Raw genomic sequence first — 23,222 nt, forward strand, 5'->3', positions numbered from 1 at the left:
GGTGGTGCCACTCACTCTGTAAAATTGATTACCCAGGGTGGTTTAGCAGACAGATTTACCAAGGGCTTCTTGAATGATAGCAAAAGCATTTACTTTCATACAACAGAGGGTTGAGTCCTTCTAATTTGTTTATCTTGGTGCTGCTGTTGCTCTGATGTTTTATTGTTTGTCCATTGTGGTGTTCACATGTTTTAATCTTGGGTTTTTTCTTTGGTGTGTGTATTTTTTTTAATTGTTAGCCATTTTTAGGAGCCACTGATGACCAAAAGGGCTGAATATACGTTTGAAAAAGATAGATAGATGATAGATATAGATAGATAGATATTACAGTGGGGAAAGTATTGATTTAGCTAGTTCATTCCCAGCACATTTTCTGAGTGCTGTTGCTGATGCCATCTGCCGTTACTCTCTCAATTTAATTTCCTTTTGATATGGTGGAAGCATGATTGCCTGTAACTAGCATCATTTCTCTCTGAGCAGAGAAAGATCTAATTTGTAAGATTGTTAGGCATTCATAGCTCATGTTTCATCACCTCCACTCATTTCTTGTGTTTAGTTTTGCAGGAATTCTCTACAGAAGAGCGAGACCCCGTGAGGGTTACGGAGGGCTGGGGGGTGATGCTTACTTGCAGCCCACCTCCCCATTACCCAGGTGAGACAATGACAGCGCACTAGAAATGAGGTTCTCACCCATATTCAGGGAGCAATCCATCAAATGACAGGGATAGCTAATGGTGTAAACCCATACATAATTGTGTTTAGCAATTTGGACAAAGCTATTCCTTTCATGAGAACATAATAAGAACTCTGCTGGATAAAGCCTAAGGCCCATCTAGTTCAATAGCCTGTTCTCAAAGTGGTCAAACAGATGCCCATGGAAAGCCCATAAGCAGGACATGAGTGCCACAGTGCTGACTATACTTTCAGTTCCAAACACCTGGTATTCAGAGGCATGTTGTCTCAAACGTTGGAGTAGAACATCGCCATATGGGCTAGCAGCCGTTGATAAACTTATTATCCATGAATTTGTCTAATGCTCTTTTAAAGTGTGGTGGCCATTATTACCTTGTTTGGTAGTTAATTCAAACGAACCTAAGAATATCCTTCTGGATCAGGCCAGCTGTTCCACTTAGCTCAGCATCGTGCTCTCACAGTGGCCAACTAGATGGCTGTGTGAAACCAGAAAGCAAGGCACTCTCCCATTCCATGGCTTCCAACTGGTACTCAGAATCATTACTGCCTTTGACCATGGAGGCAGAACATAGCTGTTACGGCTAGAAACCCTTGATAGCCCTACGTTCCATAGTCAACTGTGAAGAAGTACTTTATTTTGACTGTCCATGGCCCTGAGTTTCTAATATTATGAGAAAGGGAGAAAACTTTCTCCACACCTTATGTAATCCATAGCTGCCAAGTACCCCGTTTCCCCCGGGAAACCCCCATTTTTTACTTACCTTTTCCCGGTGGTCCCCCGTATCACTTCATATCCCGTTTTTCTCCGTTATTTTCTCCTGCCGGTGGGCATTTTTTTTCTGATTTGCCCTTCTATGGGCACAAAAAATGGCTGCCGCCTGCTTCAAAAGTAGCTTCTACACATGACCGGAAGTGCGTTGACGCAACTTCTGGTGTCGACCCGCCCATCTATGGGCACCAAAAATGGCGGCCACCGACACCGGAAGTTGTGTCGATGCACTTCCGGTCATGCGTAGAAGCTACTTTTGAAGCTGGCGGCGGCCATTTTTGGTGCCCATAGAAGGGCAAAGCAACACCGGAAGTTACGTCAGCGCAACTTCCGGTGTCACACGGCTGCCGGTCCTGGATTCTGCAGTCCGGGACTTGGAAGGTAAGACGTAATCATGTCCTCCTTTGCTGTTAAAATCACTGATTTTTTTAAATTTTGTGGCAACAATTATCCTTGCAGAAATACTGGAAACATGCTGCCGTTGTTTTCCACACCAGAATGCTTAAGCCAGACTTCAGCATAGCAGAAACTGATAAACTACCAAGGCTCTATCCCAAAGGAGAAATGTATTGCATCTAAATGTCTCTCTGTTTGATTAATGGTTAACATTTATAATATACTGGAATCTGTATTGTAATTACATTGTCTTTGAGAAGTCTTTTTATAATTTCTATATCAGATTGAAATAAATTAAACAAAAGGGGTTGTTGTTGTTTAGTCGTGTCCGACTCTTTGTGACCCCCCAAAAAGGGGGGAGGGGAAGAAAAGAAAGAGAGCTCCAACTTTTCCATTTTGTTCATATAGGTTTTCCCCTTGCCCTGCCCACTGTCCCTTGGAAAACCTATTTCGTGCTAAATTGGAACAAATGGCAGTCCATGGAAAACCCAATAACCCGCTAAACAGCAGGTTATCACCAAGGGGAAGCAGCTGGCAAAGAGAGGCGTAGATAAGCCCTAAGTTGTGCCTGGTCTTTATGGCTGAAGCAATAACCTGCTTATCAAGTGTAAACAGCACTTGCCATGGGATGGTGTTTAATGCTGGTCCTACTCAGAGTAGACCCATGGAAAGTAATTTATCTGTTTAACTTAGGTTCATTCATTTAAATGGGTCTACTCACAGTAGGTCTTGGTCCCATGCTTTCTTGTATGTGCAGGTGGCTGAAATGTGAAGTGTCCTCTAAGAAGCATGAATTGCTCTGTTCATCTCAGACTAAATTCTACAGCTGTGGATTCTGGAATTCTCCCAGGAAACGATGAAAATCAGTGCTGTCGATTTCATGCCAGAAGCTGATATTGTAGAAATTGAATCATTAATGCTCTTTGTAGAGAGGCGAATCTGTAGTTGAATATTTCAGGGATGTGATTTCAGTTCATCTCTACCTCCAATCCAACACGTTTTGGTTACATTTTGGGGATGGCATGATTATTACTGGGTGGGTGGGGAGTTGCAGTGCGTGTAAGGAAGGGAAAGAGCATGTGAATGGAAAGAGATCTCTTGTGGGGGCGGGGGCAGAAGAAAGGGAATTCTGGTATGGAAAACTTTGAGAAACCTCTGGCTGAGACCCACAGGACTGTTGAACTTTAGCCCACAATCTGTGGTATGAGGAGTCGGAAGTAGTAAAGGAAGAAACCAATAGCAGGTCGAAAGTTCTTGTCGAGAAATTTGAGGGCATCAGGTTCGGTTCTCTAAAAATGAACATTGTGGGAGCATTGTACATCCCCTCTAGAATAACAACAAATACGCTCACTTTTGTTTCTTTGTTCAAAGTGAATGAATAGCTACTGGACTTAGTTTGTGTCTCAGTCTGGGAAATAGCGTACCAAGGTCAGCCTCCGAGCGTCACTCTGATACAGAGGAGCCAGTGTTTCATCCTCTCCCTCTCTCTCCCTTTGCACACAGGACTTGCATACCGCTGGTTTGTGAACGAATTCCCCAACTTCATCCCAGCAGACGGAAGGCGTTTCATCTCCCAAAAAACGGGAAACCTTTACATTGCTAAGACAGAGGCTTCTGACCTCGGCAACTACTCCTGCTTTGTCACTGGCCAGATTGATTCCATTCAGAAGAGTGTCTTTAGCAAAGTTTCTCAGCTCAATCTTCTCAGAGAAGGTCAGTGCACTGGCGACCCACAATGATGGAAGCCCAGTTGAACAGATCCCTCTGAGAGATGCCCTAGGGAGGGCCAACTCTAGATGGAGGCATTTCTGAAGGAGGCCTGCAGAGCCTGTGACCCACCAAGCCAAACATACCTGCCAGCCATATATGGTGTCCTATGAGCGGTTCCTTGCCTACTTGGGACTGCAAGATACCATGGTCCCTGATTACAGAGGGTCCCGTATTGTACTATTCATGGGGGATGGGGAGCCTTCCATGCAGCTGGGTGATGTTCAATGATTATTTCCTGGCCATCTGTGCTGAAATCTGAGTCCTCCTTCTTGGAGCCAGCCAGTGGCTTTGATGATCTAAAAAATTTTGTGGGTGGAGAGGTTGGTTGTTCTTACCATCCCCATATAGCAGATTAGGTTGGGACAGGTAAAGAGAGAGTGCCTGGCCTAAGGCCACCTCAGGAGGATCTGCTGTGGCTCAATAGTGTGGCTCAATAGGTTCCAGTTTGATCCTTGGTGTCTCCAGGTTGGGCTGGGAAAGACTCCTGTCTAAAACCCCGGAGAGCCAGTGGCTGTCAGTCTATCCCAGCCTTTCCCACCCTGGTGTCCTCCAGATGTTGTTGGGCTCCTACTCTCATCTGGCTCAGTCATCCAGCCAATAATCAAGTGTGATGGGAGCTGCTGACAAAAACATCTGGGAGGCACCAGGCTGAGGGATGCTGGTGTAGGTGACACTGAGCTAGATGGAACAGAGGTGGACCAGGATTTCCTTACTCATCGCTCTCCTCTTCCATCACAAGCTATGTCAGAGCAGTGTGGTTGATGGGCTGTGTGGCAGCCACAGCTGTGCCACACCAGTAATATAAAAACTGGCTCTGCAAGTACACAAAGAAGTACTGTACTGTAAATGCTGAACTTAACTTCTTGGGTTTCAAACGTGCACTTTTTCAAAGATGAATCATTTTGGAGGCCTGTGCTTTGCAGCATCCTGCATTTGTTGTTGTTTAGTCGTTTAGTCGTGTCCGACTCTTCGTGACCCCATGGACCAGAGCACGCCAGGCACTCCTGTCTTCATGGGTAGCTTTAAAGCTTTCAACCTCTTGTCCCCCTTCCCACAGATTCCAGGCCGTTTGCTCCCAGCATTAAAGCCAAGTTTCCTTCTGACACTTATGCTCTGGCCGGGCAGCTGGTGGCTTTGGAGTGTTTTGCCTTTGGGAAGTGAGTACTTGTGTCAATTGCATTTAGCCTCTTGCTGGTGACAGCAGAAAAGTTGCAGGCCAACATAGTTATGAGTTGAATATTGTAGACTCTGTTCTAAGGAACAAGAATGCAGAAGAGGAAGGAAGAAGAGAACTGCTGTTTTAAATATCAGAGAAACACTGTCCTGAAGAAAGTTTGAGAATCATAGGCTCTTAGCCTGCATTATCTGGAACATAACCAAGCATACCTTTGATGAAGCCCTATTCCCCAACTTATTTTACTCCTTTGCCCTGTTTGCGAGTGAGGTTTTTAATAATCTGAAAACCGTTTTTTCCTTTGGATGACTTTTGGGTGTTGGACAGTAAATGTTGACTAGTTTGAGCTAGGACTCACCCAGGAGTGGCTGGTGTGGTAATGTGGAGTCAGCCTCCCAGCACTGGTGATGCTGTCACTTACCTGGATGATACAAGTCAGGGCTGCCTGGGTGCACAAATGGAGCCAACCAGGTGCTGCCAGTGCCATCCAGGTAAGCAGTATTGATTCTGGTGTCAAGAGGAAGGTGCCATAGCACTGCCCACCCCACCAAAATAGCGCATAGGCTGCTCCTGAACTCGCCAGAATCTGTTTCTAATGTTATGCATTTGCCTTCAAATGGATGGTGTAATAAATAGGAGTGCCTCTGAGCATGTGCAAAGACCACACCAAACTGAGAATCGCAAGTGGGTAGGTGGTAATGATTTTTTTCCATCAAGAGGATATGATTTGTAAGAAGACTTGAATTCCACCAGAACTCTTGATTCTGTAAATTAAGGTGTGGGTTGTGAGAGACAATGATAGTTTACTAACGGGTCAAAGAGAAAAGCTTGGGTAGTTTAAAGAATGGAAGACATAAAGCTCACAACGAGGAAAGGAAAATAATTGAATTGCACTGGATTCCACTGTTTGTTGCTGTTGTTGCATTGATCCTGAAGCTTGAAGTGCCCTTTTACAGAGGTTTATTTATAATCTAGCCCTGTCCCTCGAATAAAATGGCGGAAGTTGGATGGTAGCCAGTCCTCTGAGTGGATCACAACAGAGCCCCTTCTACAGTTTAAGGAGATTGGCTTTGAAGATGAAGGCACTTATGAGTGTGAAGCTGAAAATGCCCAAGGAAAAGACACCTATCGGGGCCGCATCATCATCCAAGGTAAAGCACTCCTGGAGGTTCCTTCACAAGTATCTTATCCTTTTCTTATATTTCTATCCCACCCATCCTTAGAATGCTTGGGGCAGCATAGTTGGAGCTCCCAGCAATCCCCTGACAGGCAGCCACCAGCTCTACATCTTTCCTAGTACATTAATCCAAATGAAAAGAGAGTTGGAGGTCCCTCTTGAACCTTTCTCTGTGCTTTTCATATTTCCCAAGTAGTTCACAGGGTGGGTGGAAACCTAAAGCATAATGATGAAATAAGGGATCCCTAAGGATGGAATAATCTGCAGAATCTAGGGCTGAGATGGGTTGTGCAAATCTGTGAACCTCCAAGTTACATGTTTTCCCCATATATATTTTTTTAAAATCAATGTTTTGGAAATGAAATGTGGCATGTTACCATATGTGGCATGGTAATAAATTCCCACCACAACTTGAGCATCATGAATCTCGCACTGCTTCCTGTCTGAAGTGCATATCTCCCATTCTCTTCTTGTTCTTTTTATAGCTCAGCCAGAATGGCTGAAGGTCATCTCAGACAAAGAGGCTGACATTGGAGCAGACCTTCACTGGAGTTGTGCTGCAGCTGGCAAGCCAAGGCCTACCGTCAAATGGCTACGGAACGGGCAGCCCTTAACCTCTCAGGTATCCCATCTGTCACTGGCATTGTGGCTACCTTTCGTAGGTGGGGTACCAAATAGAAATGCCACATAAAAACGAAATAATAAATATGAAACCTGTTTAAACAATGGGAGCAATGAGAACCACAGTTGAAAGTACAAAGCAGGCTATCTGCCACTAACTAACTAATAGAAAACTTAGAAGCTGCCATACTAAGGTCAAGAGAAAGGATTGAGCATCCTTAGGGCAATGATTCAGAGGTAGAGCATTTGCCCTGCATTCAGAAGGCCCCGTGTTCAATCCCCAGCATCTCCAGGTCAGGCTGGGAAAGTCTCCTGTCCTAGAGAGCAACTACTAGTCAATGTAGACAGTGCTGAGCTAGGTAGACCAGTGGACCCTCCCTACAGTCCTGTGTTCAGCTACCTGTTGTCAGTTCTGTAAACTCAATCCAGTAGCTACCCGGAAACAACCTCAAATGCTCATTTCTCCTGGTTATGTTCTTAGGCCCAAACTAGATGTGACATTATGAATGCAGTTAGCAGTTGTATGATTTAAAAAAGTAATAATTAAGAAGTAGTAAGTAGCTGTGGGGAAGACTGATCTGCATCAGAACTGTGTAGGGAGAAAGGAGGATTTTATTTTAGTTCTTGCACCAAAGGGATGTTTCCTCCCAGCTGCAAGTAGCAGCTTTGCAGGGTAGTCTAGATTTGGACTGCAGCCAAGGCAAAGGGTTAAATGCCCCTTTGGGGGTCCCAGTGCAAATCCCATATAACATTGGCTATATGTTTTTTTTTAAAAAAATAATCACACAATTGTTAATTGAATGAATAATGTCACAATTTGGTTTCATTCACATTCCGTACTATTTTCCCATTAATCACTGTCGGTATTAACTTAGCAAGAGTTAGTGGTACTTAAGATGTGAATGAGCTATAACTGGGTAATAAGCAAACATGTTAATTTGGATTGTTAAGGGATATTTTAACTGAAGGGCTTTTGATGCAAAGGCAGAAAGCTTAAAGAATAAGGATTAAGCCAAAGTTGTACTAAAGCCGAGAGACTTACATGAAAGGGTAGTGGACTTTGGAGTTCACATATTAGCTAACATTGTATGACTTTTCCAAGAGCAGAGCAGAAAACAAAGGAAGGGCTTTAAATACAGAAATCCTTGTTACCCTTCAGAGAAATACATGATAAAAATACAGAGCAAGCTATGCACCGTAAGCCTATTTAGAGGCAGGGAAAGCAGGAAAGAAGGCATAATTTGTTGCCTCCATGGGAACCTCATTTGATGTCCAGCAGAGCTTTTCCAGGTAGTATGGGGCCTTTTACAGTTTGGTCCAAAGGAGGTGGTAGAACTGACAGTAGTTTACTGTGATGATTTTTAATTTTTTTTGCAAAGCATTTTGAGGATAAAATTGCTTGATCTTGCCAAGACTTTGACTCTACTGTTACAGCAGATTAATCTCTAGAGGTGTCCAGAGCACTGTCTAGCCCTATTATGTTGGATACATTTCAGTTAGTGAGTGTGGAGAAGGTACTTGGACCACTTACGCTCTGGACCCTTGCCCCTCCTGGCAGGTAAAAACTAATAAGGAGGAGGATAGCTGGCTGGGTCAGGGAGGTGATGAATGCGTCCCTGCGAGAGGGGGGGGTGATCCCTGCCTGTTTGAAGGAAGCCGTGGTAAAACCTCTCTTCAAGAAACCTTCCCTGGATTCAGAAAATCTAAGTAACTGCCATACAGTTTCCAATCTCCCATTTTGGGGCAAGGTTCATGAGCAGGTGGTCATGGACCAGATCCAGGCGCTCTTGGAGGGAACTGATTTTCTAGACCCATATCAATTGGGATTTAGGCCCAGTTTTGGCTCAGAAACCAATTTGGTTGCCTTGTATGATGACCTCTGTTGGGTCATAAGTCGTTCCTTTTGCAACACCAGTGTGCCACACTTTTGATCTGCAACGAAGAGGATTGGTACCTGCAGTGGCAGAGCTTCATGCTCTGGCACTGGGGGGGGGGTGGAGAGCAGGCAGGGGCAGGACTGGCGCGCATCCCAGGGGCGTGGTGTGCCACCCGCAGGTGTGCCACCCCACCGGGATCGTGCGGTTGGGGGCGGTGCGCTCCCCCCACACTCCTCTTCCTCCACCAGTGGCTACCTGGCTGCTTTTCATTTGGGAGTGATAGAGCAACACCTTAATGTACAAATAGAGAGAAGAGGAAAAAACCCGGGGTGACTTTTGTAAGAACAGAAGTACATGCTCCTGAATGTTTCTTTCTGCTCCTTTTTCACAGCATAATCATATATTTGTCTCAAAAGTAGGTTCCATTGAATTTAGTGGGTACCTCTTCCCAGATGCATGGCTTTAGGATTGCAGCCTCAGATTGTTGTACACATGGGAGAGACCCCAGTTTCTTTAAAATGCATTAAGAACTTGAGCCTTAACTTTTGCCTCAAAAACTGTTTTTTGTTTCCCCCATAGTAGTTTTGTTCTTATTTGCCACTTCTAAATTGTCTGACTGGAACCCCTCAGCTACTGGATATTTTTAATCTGCAAGCAATGCTAGGATCTGTAAATTATAAACTGATGTCTTTCTGAGGAGAAATTGGTTGGAGAGATTTCTGGGCACAAAAGCGTGGGCCACATATAAATATTGGGGTCAGGCATTCGATGGAGTGAATCTGCCGAGAACATGGCATATTCATTTGCATTGTACTGTTTTTCAAGACAATATGTCCAGCTTTGGGGGAGCAATATATCAAACAATAGCTTTTTAGACTGGACAGATATCCTTAGAGATGACGTCTGCTGTGTTTCAGTTGTTGCACTGTTTCTGTATACCAAAGATTGGTCTGTATCTATAGACAACTTTCCATGGGCTGTATACCAATGGAAGGCAGGGCCAGAGGCAAAAGTTGATAGAGAGATTAATGTCTCTTACTTATGTTTGGTAGGCTGAATTCCAGCAAAGAAAAAGGCAGAGTTTTCTATACATAAACACATTACAACAATACACATCTCTCCATTCAAACAAGAGGAATGATCATCTCTCAATGAAACTTTCCAATCAGGACAACCTGATGAGGAACAGTGAGGGGTCATGGCCTTGGAGACAGACCATGGCCTAAAGAGACTCCTAGGGGCCAGAAAGAAAGCCCGAAGGACCACATTTGGAGGGCCCATAGGGCAGAGGCTAACCATCCCTCTAGGCATATGCACAGAGACATGTGAGTGGCAGCAGGCACAGAATTGGGCAGATGTGTTGAACAGCACAACCGTGTCACCACTGAGGGGTAATGTGATGTTTTCTACTCAAACTCACTTCTGTGTGTATAGCACTTGCATTTCATGCTCTGTGTTGTGATCTAACCACCTAATCCACTTGTTTGCACAGAATCGCATTGAAGTGAATAGTGGGGATTTGAGGATTTTAAAGTTAACAATGGAGGACTCTGGGATGTACCAGTGTGTAGGAGAGAACAAGCATGGCAGCATTTATGCAAGTGCTGAATTGGCTGTGCAAGGTACGTTCTGGATTTCTGTGGATTGCCTGGGCAATACTGATATGCTTTAGAAAGGGGGTTATTTCTCCAAACCTAAGACGGGAGCTTTGAAAATGTAAAACCAAGGATTGCGCAACTGAATTCTGGCATGATTGCTCAGAAGTGAGCCCTGTGTGTTGAATGGGACTTGCTCACAAGTAATAATGCTTGGATTTTAGTCTTAAATATTGGCAGATTCCCTGTCTAAAAAGCAGTAAGATAACGGACTGGCCTAATACTTTGCCATATTGCTTCATGGTGAATTTCATTTTTAACATTTTATTTTCTATAGTCCTGGAGGACTGCTGTTAACAGATTGTATTCTAGCAGTTTCAGTGGCAAGAAAAATCTAAGAAACCTCAAATGGTTTTAATTTGAAATGTCAACATCTGCTTAGGCTATGGGGCAGTACAGTATTTATGGCCAATCTCAGTTGGTTTTTCTCAAAGATCAAGGCACTGTCGCAGCCAAGACTGAAATATGCCTGCATGCATAGTGAAACTAGCAGACTTTTTAATCCATATTGGTATGTGAATTCAGTCTGATGTAAGATGAATAGAGGTGAATTAAACTTCTCTAATTAGCCACAACATGGTTCCCCTATATTGCTTTTTAGCACTATTGATTTTATTAACTGCGTGTATTTCTGGCTCCTTTGCTTTGACAGGACTGAACAGAAACAGGCAGCTGCCCTTTAAGACACTGAACACACATTTCAATCAGTTTCAAATTCAATGACTTCTGGGGTTTTGAGTTTTGAAGTTCTGACTTTGAAACACTTGGAATCAGTAATCATTCTGTTCAAAATTTAAGATGTGGCTATTTTGAAGTATTAATAAAGCTTAGGTTTTGACATTTTATTCTTCAAAGTGTTCAATTTCAGGCTTGGGGGGCTTCAGAAACCTGAACTTGCAGCATGGTGATTTTCACAGTGTAAAACACGATCACATTTGCATTTTGTTCAATGAATTGGAGGTTTGTGTAGTTAAATTTGTCTCACTTGGACTAAACACTGAGCCACCTCACTGTTACAAAATTACTTTAGGTGTCCAAGTAACAGACAGGCAACTTTATTTAACAGAAGCCGTGAAATATGTTATAGTGTTACTTTTGCACTATTATAGAATCTACAGGAAGCTTGCCTTTACCATTCCCAGGGCTCAGCATTTGTAAAACCCTACTTAATCATTTTATTTTCCCCTTTAGCCTTTGCTCCAGATTTTCGGCTAAACCCCGTGAGGCGACTAATACCAGCAGCTCGAGGCGGAGAAATCATTATCCACTGCCAGCCAAGAGCTGCACCAAAGGCCATTATACTCTGGACCAAAGGGACTGAGCTTCTAAGCAATAGCTCCAGGTATGAGGACCCTTAAGCTAGTTCCTAGCTAAGACTAAGTAGCTTTGAGCAAGCAGTCCCTTCTCAGTGCAATTATCCGGCAGGCTTCTGGTTAGCTTAAATTTATTGTGTGGAACTGATCCCATGCACGTTTACTTGGAAGGGTGTCCCAGTGTGTTCGGTGGGGCAAGTCTCCTTAGGATTGGTCCTTCAGAAGCAGCAACTTCTTGTGTGGTGGCTCTGCTCTAAGCCCCTTGAATTGTTTTAGGGAGGGGGCAGTGATATCTGTTGTCCAAATGGCAGCTTGACGGAGAAGCATGATTTGTGCAGAAATGCGAGAGGTTTTTATTCAGCACTTCAGTAGTGCTAGGCTGCTTGGATTTTGGAGCACCACCTACATTTACTATGAAAATCTAGCAAGGAAGAAGCGGTGTTGAAACTGGGAAGGAGTGTCCTCCCTGCCGCACAAGATGATTTCCCAGAGGGTTAGAAGAGTGGTGGACAATTGCCAGTCCTTAAACAGCTTGTACAGAGAACAGTATCCCTAAAGGATTTGCACAGTGAAAATGTAAGCTTGAATCAGATCACCTTCAAGCAGCTTGAGGCAGAAAAATGGCAACATCCTTTAAATAAGTGTACTGTATTTCATACGTGGGAGTATTCAGCTTTGCATATATATCTTGTCCAATTATTTAGGAGTAAGGACATGTATTTCTTTTTGGTGAAAGTTAATCATAGCTACTGTTTGATATCCTAGCCTGCTGATTTAAAACTTCCAAAAGCAACTAGAGTTCCTTGCGTGCTTGTAAAATAACATAGTTATCCAGTTGTTTGCTGCACCTTTAACTGGAGCCTGCATAAGAGACCTACTTCCACCGTTTGAATCATCTTTCTGCTATCAGGTGACCAGATGTAAGATAACCCCTAACAGCTTGAGGCAGGACTTAGGATCCCCTTTTCTTCCAGTAGCCCTTTCTCCTTTATCTCTTAAAACAAAACTATACAGAGCTGCCACGCTATCGCTGCAGCCCAGTGGCACCTCAGTCTTTCTTTGGAAGGCGAATGTTATACAACGTATTATTTCTAACACCTTTTAGCTGACGCATTTGACAGAATTCATCATTGCCTTCATGCTACATTTCCCGTGACAGGCGAGCGGGTCTGTAGTTGCCTGAATTATTCTCTCACTTTCTCCTGATGGGCTTTTCTTCCACTGCAGCATCACCATCACTCCAGATGGCACCTTGATCATTCAAAATATTAGCAAGTTAGATGAGGGCAAATACACCTGCTTCGCAGAGAATTTCATGGGCAAAGCAAACAGCACAGGAGTTCTCTCAGTTCGAGGTAAGGGCATTTTATTGCCGCTAAGACCAAATGTCATAATGCAGGGATTCTCAAACTTCCTACCCCCAGGGCCTACTCAAGAAGGCTGAAAATTACTGAGGCCCACAATCACAAAATTCTCTTATTTCTCCCATAGTTTGTGTTATTGTTGTTGTTGTTAAATATTATCATTTTATCTTATTTTCTCATTTCCTTCAGCACCTTCTCTGGCACTTCCCCCTCTCTCACTAGCCTCAGACTTCTCTCTCTCCCACCATGCAAGGAATCATTGAAGCTGACTTTAGCCCAACCAAAGGCTGTGGCATAGCTAGGGGTGGGGTAGGCAAGTGAGGAAACACTGGGCAAGCTGTGGCACTGAGGCCTTGTGGAGGGTCCCTGCATGCTGTTTGAGAAACACTGCAATAATGGAAAGGTCAACAATACATTTTGCCATCATTTCTGCCCTGCAAGTGCTACAGCAAGAGAAGAGTGTATTACTAGTTCACTAAAGTAATTAAAGTGGGCTTTCCTTCCTTTCCAACCACATTAAGCACACAGTAAAAGATACAACTGGTTCAAGACGACAGTGTTGCAGCCCTTCTCACTGATTCTTTGGGGACAGCAGAACCGTAACCGAGGTGCTCTGGGCTTTCCTACTTTATAGTTATTTTTTTCACCAGCAAATCTGCATTCCGAGACGGATGCCATTCACCTTTTTCTGTATTTGTGTTATGTTAATGAAAACTGATGTGCACAAACAACTATTGACAACTAACCATCATCTCACCTGCTTGTTCTGCAGATGCCACTAAAATCACCCTCGCGCCATCCAGTGCTGACATTAATGTAGGTGAAAATATTACCCTTCAATGCCGTGCCTCTCATGACCCAACAATGGACCTCACCTTTACTTGGTTCCTGGATGACTTTCTCATTGACTTTGTCAAGTCCGAAGGCCACTACAAGCGAGCTAGTACAGTGAGTACCTCAAATCCCATGGTGCCCTGCCCGATAATTTCCACAAAGGTGGTCACAAGTCAAGGAGAATCAAATACCCTTCTAAGTCTTCATTGTGATGTCCTCTGATATATCTCATCATTTGCCCACCGCTAAGATGCTGCCTGATTTTCTGTTGCCTTTCTCCTCTTTTAAACTTGCATGCCGCAATTTCTCAGCTTGGTTCTGACATTATTCCTATTGATACTTCTATCATAGAAAGAGAACATTGGAGACCTTTTGATCTTGAATGCTCAGCTAAAACATGCTGGTCGATATACTTGCACAGCTCAGACAGTGGTGGACAGTGCTTCTGAGTCAGCATTGCTGGTTGTAAGAGGTAATTTTCCCTGCCCCGCCACTCCACAATTTTTGCAGTGACAAGTCCAAACAAGTTGCCCCCTGCATGCGCTTGTTCCTGCTCCCACACCCAGAAAGACAGGCAACTTATATTCTCCGCAAAACAGTATAAGAGCTGAATATTGATCTTGCCACCCATCTCACCCACAGGTCAAGCTACAGAGTAAAGTTGGCTCTATCTAGTAAACCTGATGCCCTCCACATGTTTTAGGCTACAATGCCCATCATAGAAGATAGTCCAAAGTAGCTAGAGGGTTGGCAAAGGCTGATCTCATAGTAAGGGCTGCCCAGTTACATTTCATACAAATATACACATTCATATACAGAATTGCATTCTAAAGCAAAAGACAGAGATGGAACCTTTTTCTAACAAGGTGGAAAGATTTACTTCATGCAAATCCAGAATTGTGGTGTGTTACTACAAATCCTTCAATGGGCACTGTGTGATGAGAGCCTTCTCGGTGGTGGCGCCCGCCCTGTGGAACGCCCTCCCATCAGATGTCAAAGAGGAAAACAGCTACCAGATTTTTAGAAGACATCTGAAGGCAGCCCTGTTTGGGGAGGCTTTTAATGTTTAATGGATTGTTTTATTTTGTTTTTCTGTTGGAAGCCGCCCAGAGTGGCTGGGCAAGGTATAAATAATAAATTGCTATTACTATAATTATTATTATTATTACATTTATCTGTATATAGGAAGATACTGAGGATCATTGAAAGCCTTGGCTAAAGAGGTATGTCTTCAATTGGTAGCGAAAACACCACATGATTGGTGCTCACCTAATCTCCATGGGAAGCCCATTCCATATGGCAGGTGCACTGCTCCCCAGTAGGTCCTGGTACAGTCAGGATAGCCCCATCTGCAGACTTCAGTCTGTACAAGAGAAGATGTAGCTCTGAGTCATTCAGGGCATTATGTAGGAAAATGGACATCTTAAATCTGGCTCAGTAACTAAACACCAGCAAGCACAGCTCCTTTAGCACAGGCATTATGTGCACACATATCATGAAGCAAGATTCGTCTCTCTTAATGTTCTTCTACGTGGTTCTGGGATGTCATTATGCCTGTTGTTCCCTTTTTGGTAGGTCCTCCAGGGCCACCTGGTGGGCTGGTGGTGAGGGACATCAAGGACACCACTGTGCAGCTGAGCTGGAGCCGAGGCTTTGATAACCACAGCCCCATTGCCAAATATGTCATCCAGGCCCGCACTCCACTCTTCTCCAAGTGGAAGCAAGTGCGCACCAGTAAGTGTCTTGAGGGCAGTGGCCCACACAGAACAGGCTTCAGTAGGAGGCTTCGCTGTTATTCATTTAGCACTGCTTGCTCTATCTGTTCTATTCTCGTGCTTTTGGGTTATAGATCCTGCAAATATTGAAGGTAATGCGGAGACGGCCCAAGTGGCCAACCTCATACCATGGATGGATTATGAATTTCGGGTCCTGGCCAGCAACATCCTTGGAGTGGGAGAACCCAGTGTGCCTTCTACCAAGATCCGCACCAAAGAAGCTGGTGAGTATACCACCCGGTGGTGATGCAGGGTAGGGTCTTCTCTCTGCTGGGCCCTGTAGTTATGAAACTCCCTCCCTGTAGAGCTGTAGCTGTTCCCCCACCTGATCAGCATTTTGATATTGTCTGGAAATGCCTTCTTACAAAATTGCTTCGCTCACCGGCTGTATTTATCTATCTTAGTGATGTTTTATTCTGAAACAGATTTTAACTCTTTAATGATTGCGCCTGTATTTTTGTTGTATGCTATCCTGAGCTCCTTTGGGAAGAAAGGTGGGGTAAAAATGTCATAAGGTATTTTCCAAAGCCAGAAGGAGGAGGAGGAGGAGGAGGAGGAGGAGGAGGAGGAGGAGGAGGAGGAGGAGGAGGAGGAGGAGGAGGAGGAGGAGTTTCACTGCATGGTGCTATCAGAATTCATATAATGAGGGAATAACTCACATAAATTATTTTGGTCCAGTGGTTGTCACAATCAATTGCTGCTTCAGCTTACAAACTTATAAGATACATGACCTTCACATTTTCATGAGGACTAGAACATCTGATTTGAAAACTCCACAAAGTTTTTGCGGTGATTTATTGGGTCTTCTTTTTTAAGTGCATGCATTCTTGGACTTCCTTAGACTTTCCAAAGTGATGACCTTTATTATATATTTTTTTATTTACACTCATATTTCACAGATAAAAGTTCAGGGGAACAAGCTACCTGAATCTCTGCTTCAATATACAGTGGAAGCTCTGGTTACAAACTTAATTCGTTCCGGAAGTCCGTTCTTAACCTGGAACTGTTCTTAACCTGAGGTACTACTTTAGCTAATGGGGCCTCCCGCTGCCGCCGCACCACCACTGCGTGATTTTTATTCTCATCCTGAGGTACAATTCTTAACCAGAGGTACTACTTCCAGGTTAGCGGAGTCTATAACCCGAAGTGTTTGTAACCCGAGGTACCACTGTACCTTCTTTATGATGTAGCTGATTTATTGTAATTATTGAAATGGTGCTTTTCTTCAGTATTGCTTGACTTTTATTTTCTGATTTAACATGTCATCATCTGCCTCTCTTTTGGGGGATCACTCCAGCCCCTACTGTTGCACCATCTGGGCTCAATGGAGGAGGAGGAGCGCCTGGAGAACTCATCATCAACTGGACGGTAAGCCAGCCACACAAAAGTGGGCAATTTCATTGCTGACGGGTCTCTGTTTTTATTTACGTTTCTTCTAGGAGTAGGCAAAATAATCACTGTGTGCCATGTGCAACAAAGCATGTTTGTTGTTCAGGAGCACAAATACATGGAAATGATAGGGGTTGACAATGACCACAGCTTTCCTTGGGTTAAAGCTTACCAGAGTTTGTCATAGCATTGGGCAGGGATCCTGACATCAGGCAATCCACCTGCTGGCTAATGTTGCCCCCCCCCCGGCCACTGCTGGAAGGATTCCACTTCCTCCCAGGCCACTTCTGTTGCCAGCTCACCATTTCCCATCCCATTATGCAGATAAAGTAGTTAATAAGGAAATTCAATTTGCACGTGTTTATAAAATAAATCTATCAATCAAGAGTAATATAGGTTGCTACCATTTGATCTTTAAAGAAGGATCCGGGATTATTTCCATGTGAATAGTACTTGTCTTTTCTTGTTTTAAAATAATTTTTATTAATTTTCCATTTAAACATATATAGTCACATCATTATTATCCACTTAACTTCTTTGGCTCTTTAGAGCCTATTGACTTCCTTCCCTCCCACCTCTTGGCTTTCAAAACTAACCTTTATATCACAGCATTATATATATTTTCCCATTCTAATATAACTCATTACAAAATACCTCAAAATTTAAATAAATGTAGAAAGGTAAAAAAAAAATTCAGATAAATCTACTAAGTACTTGTCGTTTCTAGGAAGGATACTTGATTTTAAACTGTGCTACCTGAGTCCAGATTTTACCTCCTTTTTGTTCTCTTGCTTGTTTGGCCAGCTGGCGTGTCACTGTTGTATACATAAATCTGTATAAAGCATGTCATGTGAATATGAAATATGGATCCAGTCCAATGTTGTGGAGTCTTTCTGTTTTGTTTTCCCCTCAACTGGTCCCAACCGGCATTTCAGCCAATGCAACGGGAGTACCAAAATGGAGATGGCTTTGGATATAGGCTCTCTTTTCGCAAAGAAGGCACTCAGGTGTGGAAGACAGCAAGCGTGCCCCATGCGGAATCCCTACATTATGTTTATCGCAATGAGAGCATCACACCCTATACTCCCTTTGAAGTGAAGATCAAGGCCTTTAACAGGAAGGGGGAGGGGCCAGAGAGCCTGGTGTCCATTGTACATTCTGCGGAGGAAGGTAGGCTGGGATCATAAGAATGAATTGCATACTTCATTCAGTTCAATTTCCACCTGATGCTTCTCTCAAGAGCACCTGCCTTGAGAGTTGTTTCCTGCCTTGCCCTTTGACAGGAGACCCAAGTGTCTGGCTCCTGATCTTTGTGCCTTGCAGATATTTCTAGACTTGGATTAGATTTGCCCATAATTACAAGGTTTTGCTGTTGTGTGTCCACAGAACCAAGAGTGGCTCCCTCTAACGTTACTCTCAAGGCAGTGTCGGCCACAGAATCAGATTTTTCTTGGGATCCCGTGGAGCAACATGAAATGAATGGAGTCCTTTTGGGCTATGAGGTAAGAAGAAATGGGAAGGAGTGGATCTGGAGCAAGGCTCAGGTTCAGAGACAACCCCACAAAAAGAAGCACTGGACTGGCCCTTGGTGGCATCTCAGCAACTGTTTGCAGAGCCACCTCAGTTCAGTCTGAAAACATGACAGAATCTCCTCTTGCGGATAAGCTGATATGGGCTGTTCAGAGGAAATAGTCTTACTGCTGACTTTAAAATAAAATAACACTTCAGTGTCAAAGGAGCTCAGATTGCTATGTATCCCTGTCTTCAGATTCGGTACTGGAAACATGGCGACAAAGAGGAGGCTGCTGACAGAGTGAGGACTGCGGGACTTGTCAACTCAGCACGTGTGACAGACCTCCAACCCAACACCAAGTATCGTGTGGCTGTCAGAGCTTACAACCGGGCTGGGACTGGGCCAGCCAGTCCTCCCACCAGTTTCATGACTACAAAACCACGTGAGTGAGCGTTAGATGAAGATGCCTTTCTTGTCTGTAAATACTTTGGCCGCCTCTGTTAATGTGTGTAGCTTACTATGCCTGGGTTTTTTCTTCTTTTTATTGCTGTAGTTTTTGTGCCTTATAATGTGTGTTGCATCTATGATGGTTTTATTTATTTTAACTTGCAAGCTGCTTTGAGTTTATCTTCTTGTATAGAAAAGCAGGATATACATTATATAGTGTTGGGGGGAGGGGGTTGTCTGTGTCAAGCTACACACTAAGGGTGGGCCCGAACCACAACATTTACCTTGTATTTGAAAGCAGCCTGATCTGTTTCAGATCCCTGTCCATCTGATTCGATTTGTGAATTGGGTCCGAATCTGATGTGTTAAGTCCAAAGCTCTGTTTCACTCAATTGAATATAATGAGGAATCTACAAATGACGTTAACCACTTCCCTCCCTTTTCACATAAGTGGATGAAATTTGCAAGCAAATGAGTCCTTGCAGAGTAAATTTAGGCTGCCAAATTTCAGGCAGATCCATCCCAGAGTGGCTTCCTCTAACATTTGCAATTTGTCATTATTAAATGGACTTCCATTTAATATTAAATGACACTCAAAATCTGACGCCTAATGCATATGGCACACTGTGCCTTGTGATGGAACTGGCTCAGAGAGGATTCCCTTTCCATTTACCAGAGTTTGAGCTGGAGAGGGAGGGGGGCAACTTTTTCCTGTATCATCTTTATAGCAATGAGGGCTCAGTGTATTCTGTACATGTACATCAGGGAGGAGAGACATTTGGAGAGGTAGCAAGAGAGAAATGGGGATGACTAAGAACTGAGGAGAAAAGAAGAAGGTAAGTAAGAAGGTGGGAGGAGGGCAGAGAGACAGCCTTATACTGACTCAGACCACTGGTCCATCTAGTTCAGTATTAGAAAATATCTACCCTGACTGGCAGCAGCTCTCCAGGGCTTCAGGGAGGAGTCCCAGCCTTACCTGGAGATGTCAGGGGTTGAACCTGGGACCTTCTGCATGCTCTGCCACTGTTCTACAGACCTTTCCCAAGGGGCTAGAATGACTGAGGAGATGGGAGAAAGTGGAGCACAGGAGGAATGGGTGGGAGGGAACAAGGAATGCTCCCAGATTGGTAGAATGGGTAGCCAAATGGCAGGTGGGAGGAAGGGTTGTGTGGATTGGAATTCATCAGCCAAAGCATTGTCTGTAGGCCTCTACCTTGCTCTCTGTTGCTGTAGTAAAGATCTCTGCCATTTTGTATCCTCTAGCACCAAAAAGGCCACCAAGCAACATTTCCTGGAAGTTTTCCAGCACCAGCATTAGCATCAAGTGGGATCCTGTGGTCGCCAATTCAGATGAGTCTCCTGTCACTGGGTACAAGGTAACTTGTAGAAAGTGCCCCCTCCACCACCGCCCTTGGCTGAAGGATTCTTAACTTCTGAAATGCAGTATAATAAGTCAGTGCAAAGTATACCCCCCTGAGAAGTAACACTGGGTGGCAGGGTGGTATTTCATTAATTTACCGAGTGAGCGAGTCTCCTCATAAAATAAATGCTCTAGGCATTGCACAAATAAAAAATAAATGAAATAAAAAATAACAGTAAATCCATACTGCAATAAAACCACAATAAACTTAAGAGACAACCGGCATAAAAGTCCAGATACACAACCAGCACAATAAAATGCTATGTGCAGCACAGAACTAAGGCAGCCATCAAATACATACATTAAAAACCACTAAGCTTTCCCCAGAGAATTAAATCCAGATCTTAAAAGGCTGCTCCATTCTTTCCCTGTACCGTGGTTCTGCATCTGTTGGGCAGCTTTCCATTTTCTCTGGGTGTGTAGCTGTGACTCTACACATCCTTATCTGTAAGTCCCATCAACATTTGATTTCTAAACAAGGGCTTAACTCCCAAGTAAATTTGCACAAGATCAGGCTCGGGAGTCTTCTGCAAGATATTGAAAAACTCACGTGCCGCCCCTGTGACTGCTGGTTCCTTAAAAATAATGGAGGGATGGGAGTGATCCTTAAGTTGAAGGGGACTCAACAACAGTAAACTCAACATGCCTCCCCCCAATAGATGCTGTACCAGTCGGACCCGCACTCAGCCCCTGTTCTGTACACAGCCGCCAAAAATTGGATTGAGATCATGGTTCCAGAAGACTCTACTCATGCAGTGGTGCAAATCAGGACAACTGGTCCAGGAGGAGATGGAGTCCCAGCAGAGGTGCGCATCCTGAGAAACAGTGGTGCGTCTGCCCTTCTCTTTTCTCCTTATTCTACATTTATTGTGTAGGCTCAACTTTTTGCCCCAGCAGGCAAGTTCAGAATGGCAGGATCAATTGCCTTGAGTAACGGGCAAGTTTATTCTCCCCTTGCTTTGTTACTTGGTTCTCTGCTTTGGTGTGGAAGTGGAAAATTAACAGGGATAAATGCTGGGGAAATGACAAGATTGGGTGCTGTAGTGCTGGATCACATTTCTCCAGCATGGAGGATGAATAACGACTCCTGTTCCACACTTGAGTTGGAAAGTGTGCCTTGCCTGAACTCCTGCCAAGTGTCCCTGGGTATTTAGTAAGAGTGTTCTGATTTGGTAGTGAAATGGGTCATGGAACCCATCCCATAGACATTCTAATGCATATTAAAACCCTGGGTTTACTATGAATTGAAATATGTGGTGAGGAGGCAAAGGAGTTCAGTTCTGTGCTGACTGGGATTAAAATCTTAACTGGATAAGAATTACAGGGCTCCAGGGGTGACCTTACACTTGAAGCAAGCGCCATGCGGCTCTGAGGTTCATACTTCCAAGCCAGGGAGTAAGAATTCTGATGACAACACTAGAAGTATAGGTTCAGCCACCACGGTGAAATGGTGTTCAGGAAGTTGAAGGAGCAATGCAGTAGTGGAGCATGGTGGAGGGTGGGGTAGCACCAGTACCTTGTTTCTAGAGGAAAAAAGGTGCCGGTACTCTGGTCAGTTGCCTTGGGTGCAAAATTCCCTCAGGGCCAGGATAAGCAATTACATGTAGAACAATTGCTGCTTGGGGAAGGAGGCAGAAGGGCTCCAGGATCCTGTCAGACCCTTGAACCTCCTTCCCAAAGTCCAAGAAGCATTTGCCCAGGTTAGAGAAGGAGGTTCAATGCTGTGACAGGCTCCAAGAGCCCTCCTTCCTCCTTCCCAATAAAAGATGGTGGTACTGTGTACCATTGAATACCACCAGAAAAAAGCACTGGGTAGAACAGTAAGCCCTTAAACTCAAGCTTAGTTGTCTCAAATTCATTTTGAAGAGGTAAGCAAACTCCTAAGAAATCCAGTTACTGTATAGTGGCTGACATATGCACACAGAACAGGGACGCGGGTGGCGCTGTGGTCTGAGCCTAGGGCTTGCCAATCGGAAGGTTGGCAGTTCGAATCCCAGCGATGGGGTGAGCTCCTGTTGTTCGGTCCCAGCTCCTGCCCACCTAGCAGTTCGAAAGCAGTTCGAAATCTAGATAAATAGGTACCGCTCCGGCGGGAAGGTAAACAGTATTTCCGTGCTCTGCTCTGGTTTGCCAGAAGCAGCTTAGTCATGCTGGCCACATGACTTGGAAAAACTGTCTGCGGACAAACGCCGGCTCCCTCAGTGAGTAACGCGAGATGAGCGCCGCAACCCCAGAGTCATCCATGACTGGACCTAATGGTCAGGGGTACCTTTACCTTTATGCACACAGAAGCAGGGCTGTTACATCAGCTGCACACTCAAAAAGGTTTCTGGAACAAAGTCAGAAAATAATCATGCCAGTGTTTGGTTTGGTTAAGAACAAAACAAACAAAAAAAATACTTGGAGAAGAACAGAGTGAAACAGTAGCTCTTCATCAGTAAATCAATAATATTGTGAAATGTATGGCAACACAAGCAATTGAGTGATCAATTAAGTGATGCACTAATTGAATGACTAGATCAACAAAACTCTGTGCGCAAATACATTCCAATATAAATGGCTTGTATTTTAGAATACTTCTCTCCTGGCTTGCCTTTGTTTCACTTATGTAAGTAAAAGTTGGGCATCCTTCAACTTGCCTATCTTATCATGAGCACTTCTCTTATGTAAAAGGGAGAGAAAGATCTGCAGTGGGACAAGGACTGAGAGGGATAAACTGGGAGTCAAGGGCAAACTGAGAAACATCTGCAAAACCTTCATGTAACAGGAGGAGCTGGGAATTTAATGGGCGGAATAGGGAGGGAAGCTGGGAACTGCAGGTGATTGAAGTACCCTTGACATGTCTCTAGGTACATAAGCATTTGCACAATAGGCTTCCACCATTTCAAAAACCTTTTGCCATCAGTGGGGTGTTTGGAATAGGCCTGGGTGCTTAGCTATATTGTCAGGACCCCAGCAGCCAATCCAAAGCCATAACAGGGACAGTTAAAGGACAAACCACATGAGCCTCTTTCAGAAGCATGGCTGGCAGCACA

General features: G+C 44.1%; 1 protein-coding gene across 2 annotated transcripts in view; it reads left to right on the forward strand.

The window, feature by feature from the left end:
• The window catches only part of CNTN2 (contactin 2), a 63,871-nt gene that overhangs the window by 38,037 nt on the left and 2,612 nt on the right, over positions 1-23,222 (forward strand). For both annotated transcript variants that reach the window (XM_088674301.1, XM_035123934.3), the window contains exons 5-22: positions 557-652; positions 3,362-3,571; positions 4,686-4,785; positions 5,778-5,953; positions 6,465-6,601; positions 9,970-10,099; positions 11,324-11,474; positions 12,673-12,800; positions 13,582-13,757; positions 13,995-14,115; positions 15,219-15,377; positions 15,493-15,642; positions 16,716-16,786; positions 17,743-17,977; positions 18,194-18,309; positions 18,576-18,762; positions 20,031-20,143; positions 20,847-21,015. In XM_088674301.1, the coding sequence (XP_088530427.1) occupies positions 557-652; positions 3,362-3,571; positions 4,686-4,785; positions 5,778-5,953; positions 6,465-6,601; positions 9,970-10,099; positions 11,324-11,474; positions 12,673-12,800; positions 13,582-13,757; positions 13,995-14,115; positions 15,219-15,377; positions 15,493-15,642; positions 16,716-16,786; positions 17,743-17,977; positions 18,194-18,309; positions 18,576-18,762; positions 20,031-20,143; positions 20,847-21,015 (2,625 nt within the window). The remainder of the gene's footprint in view (positions 1-556; positions 653-3,361; positions 3,572-4,685; positions 4,786-5,777; positions 5,954-6,464; positions 6,602-9,969; positions 10,100-11,323; positions 11,475-12,672; positions 12,801-13,581; positions 13,758-13,994; positions 14,116-15,218; positions 15,378-15,492; positions 15,643-16,715; positions 16,787-17,742; positions 17,978-18,193; positions 18,310-18,575; positions 18,763-20,030; positions 20,144-20,846; positions 21,016-23,222) is intronic.

Source organism: Zootoca vivipara, chromosome 7 (genome assembly GCF_965207765.1).
Source record: "Zootoca vivipara chromosome 7, rZooViv2.hap1.1, whole genome shotgun sequence".
Lineage (NCBI taxonomy): Eukaryota > Metazoa > Chordata > Lepidosauria > Squamata > Lacertidae > Zootoca > Zootoca vivipara.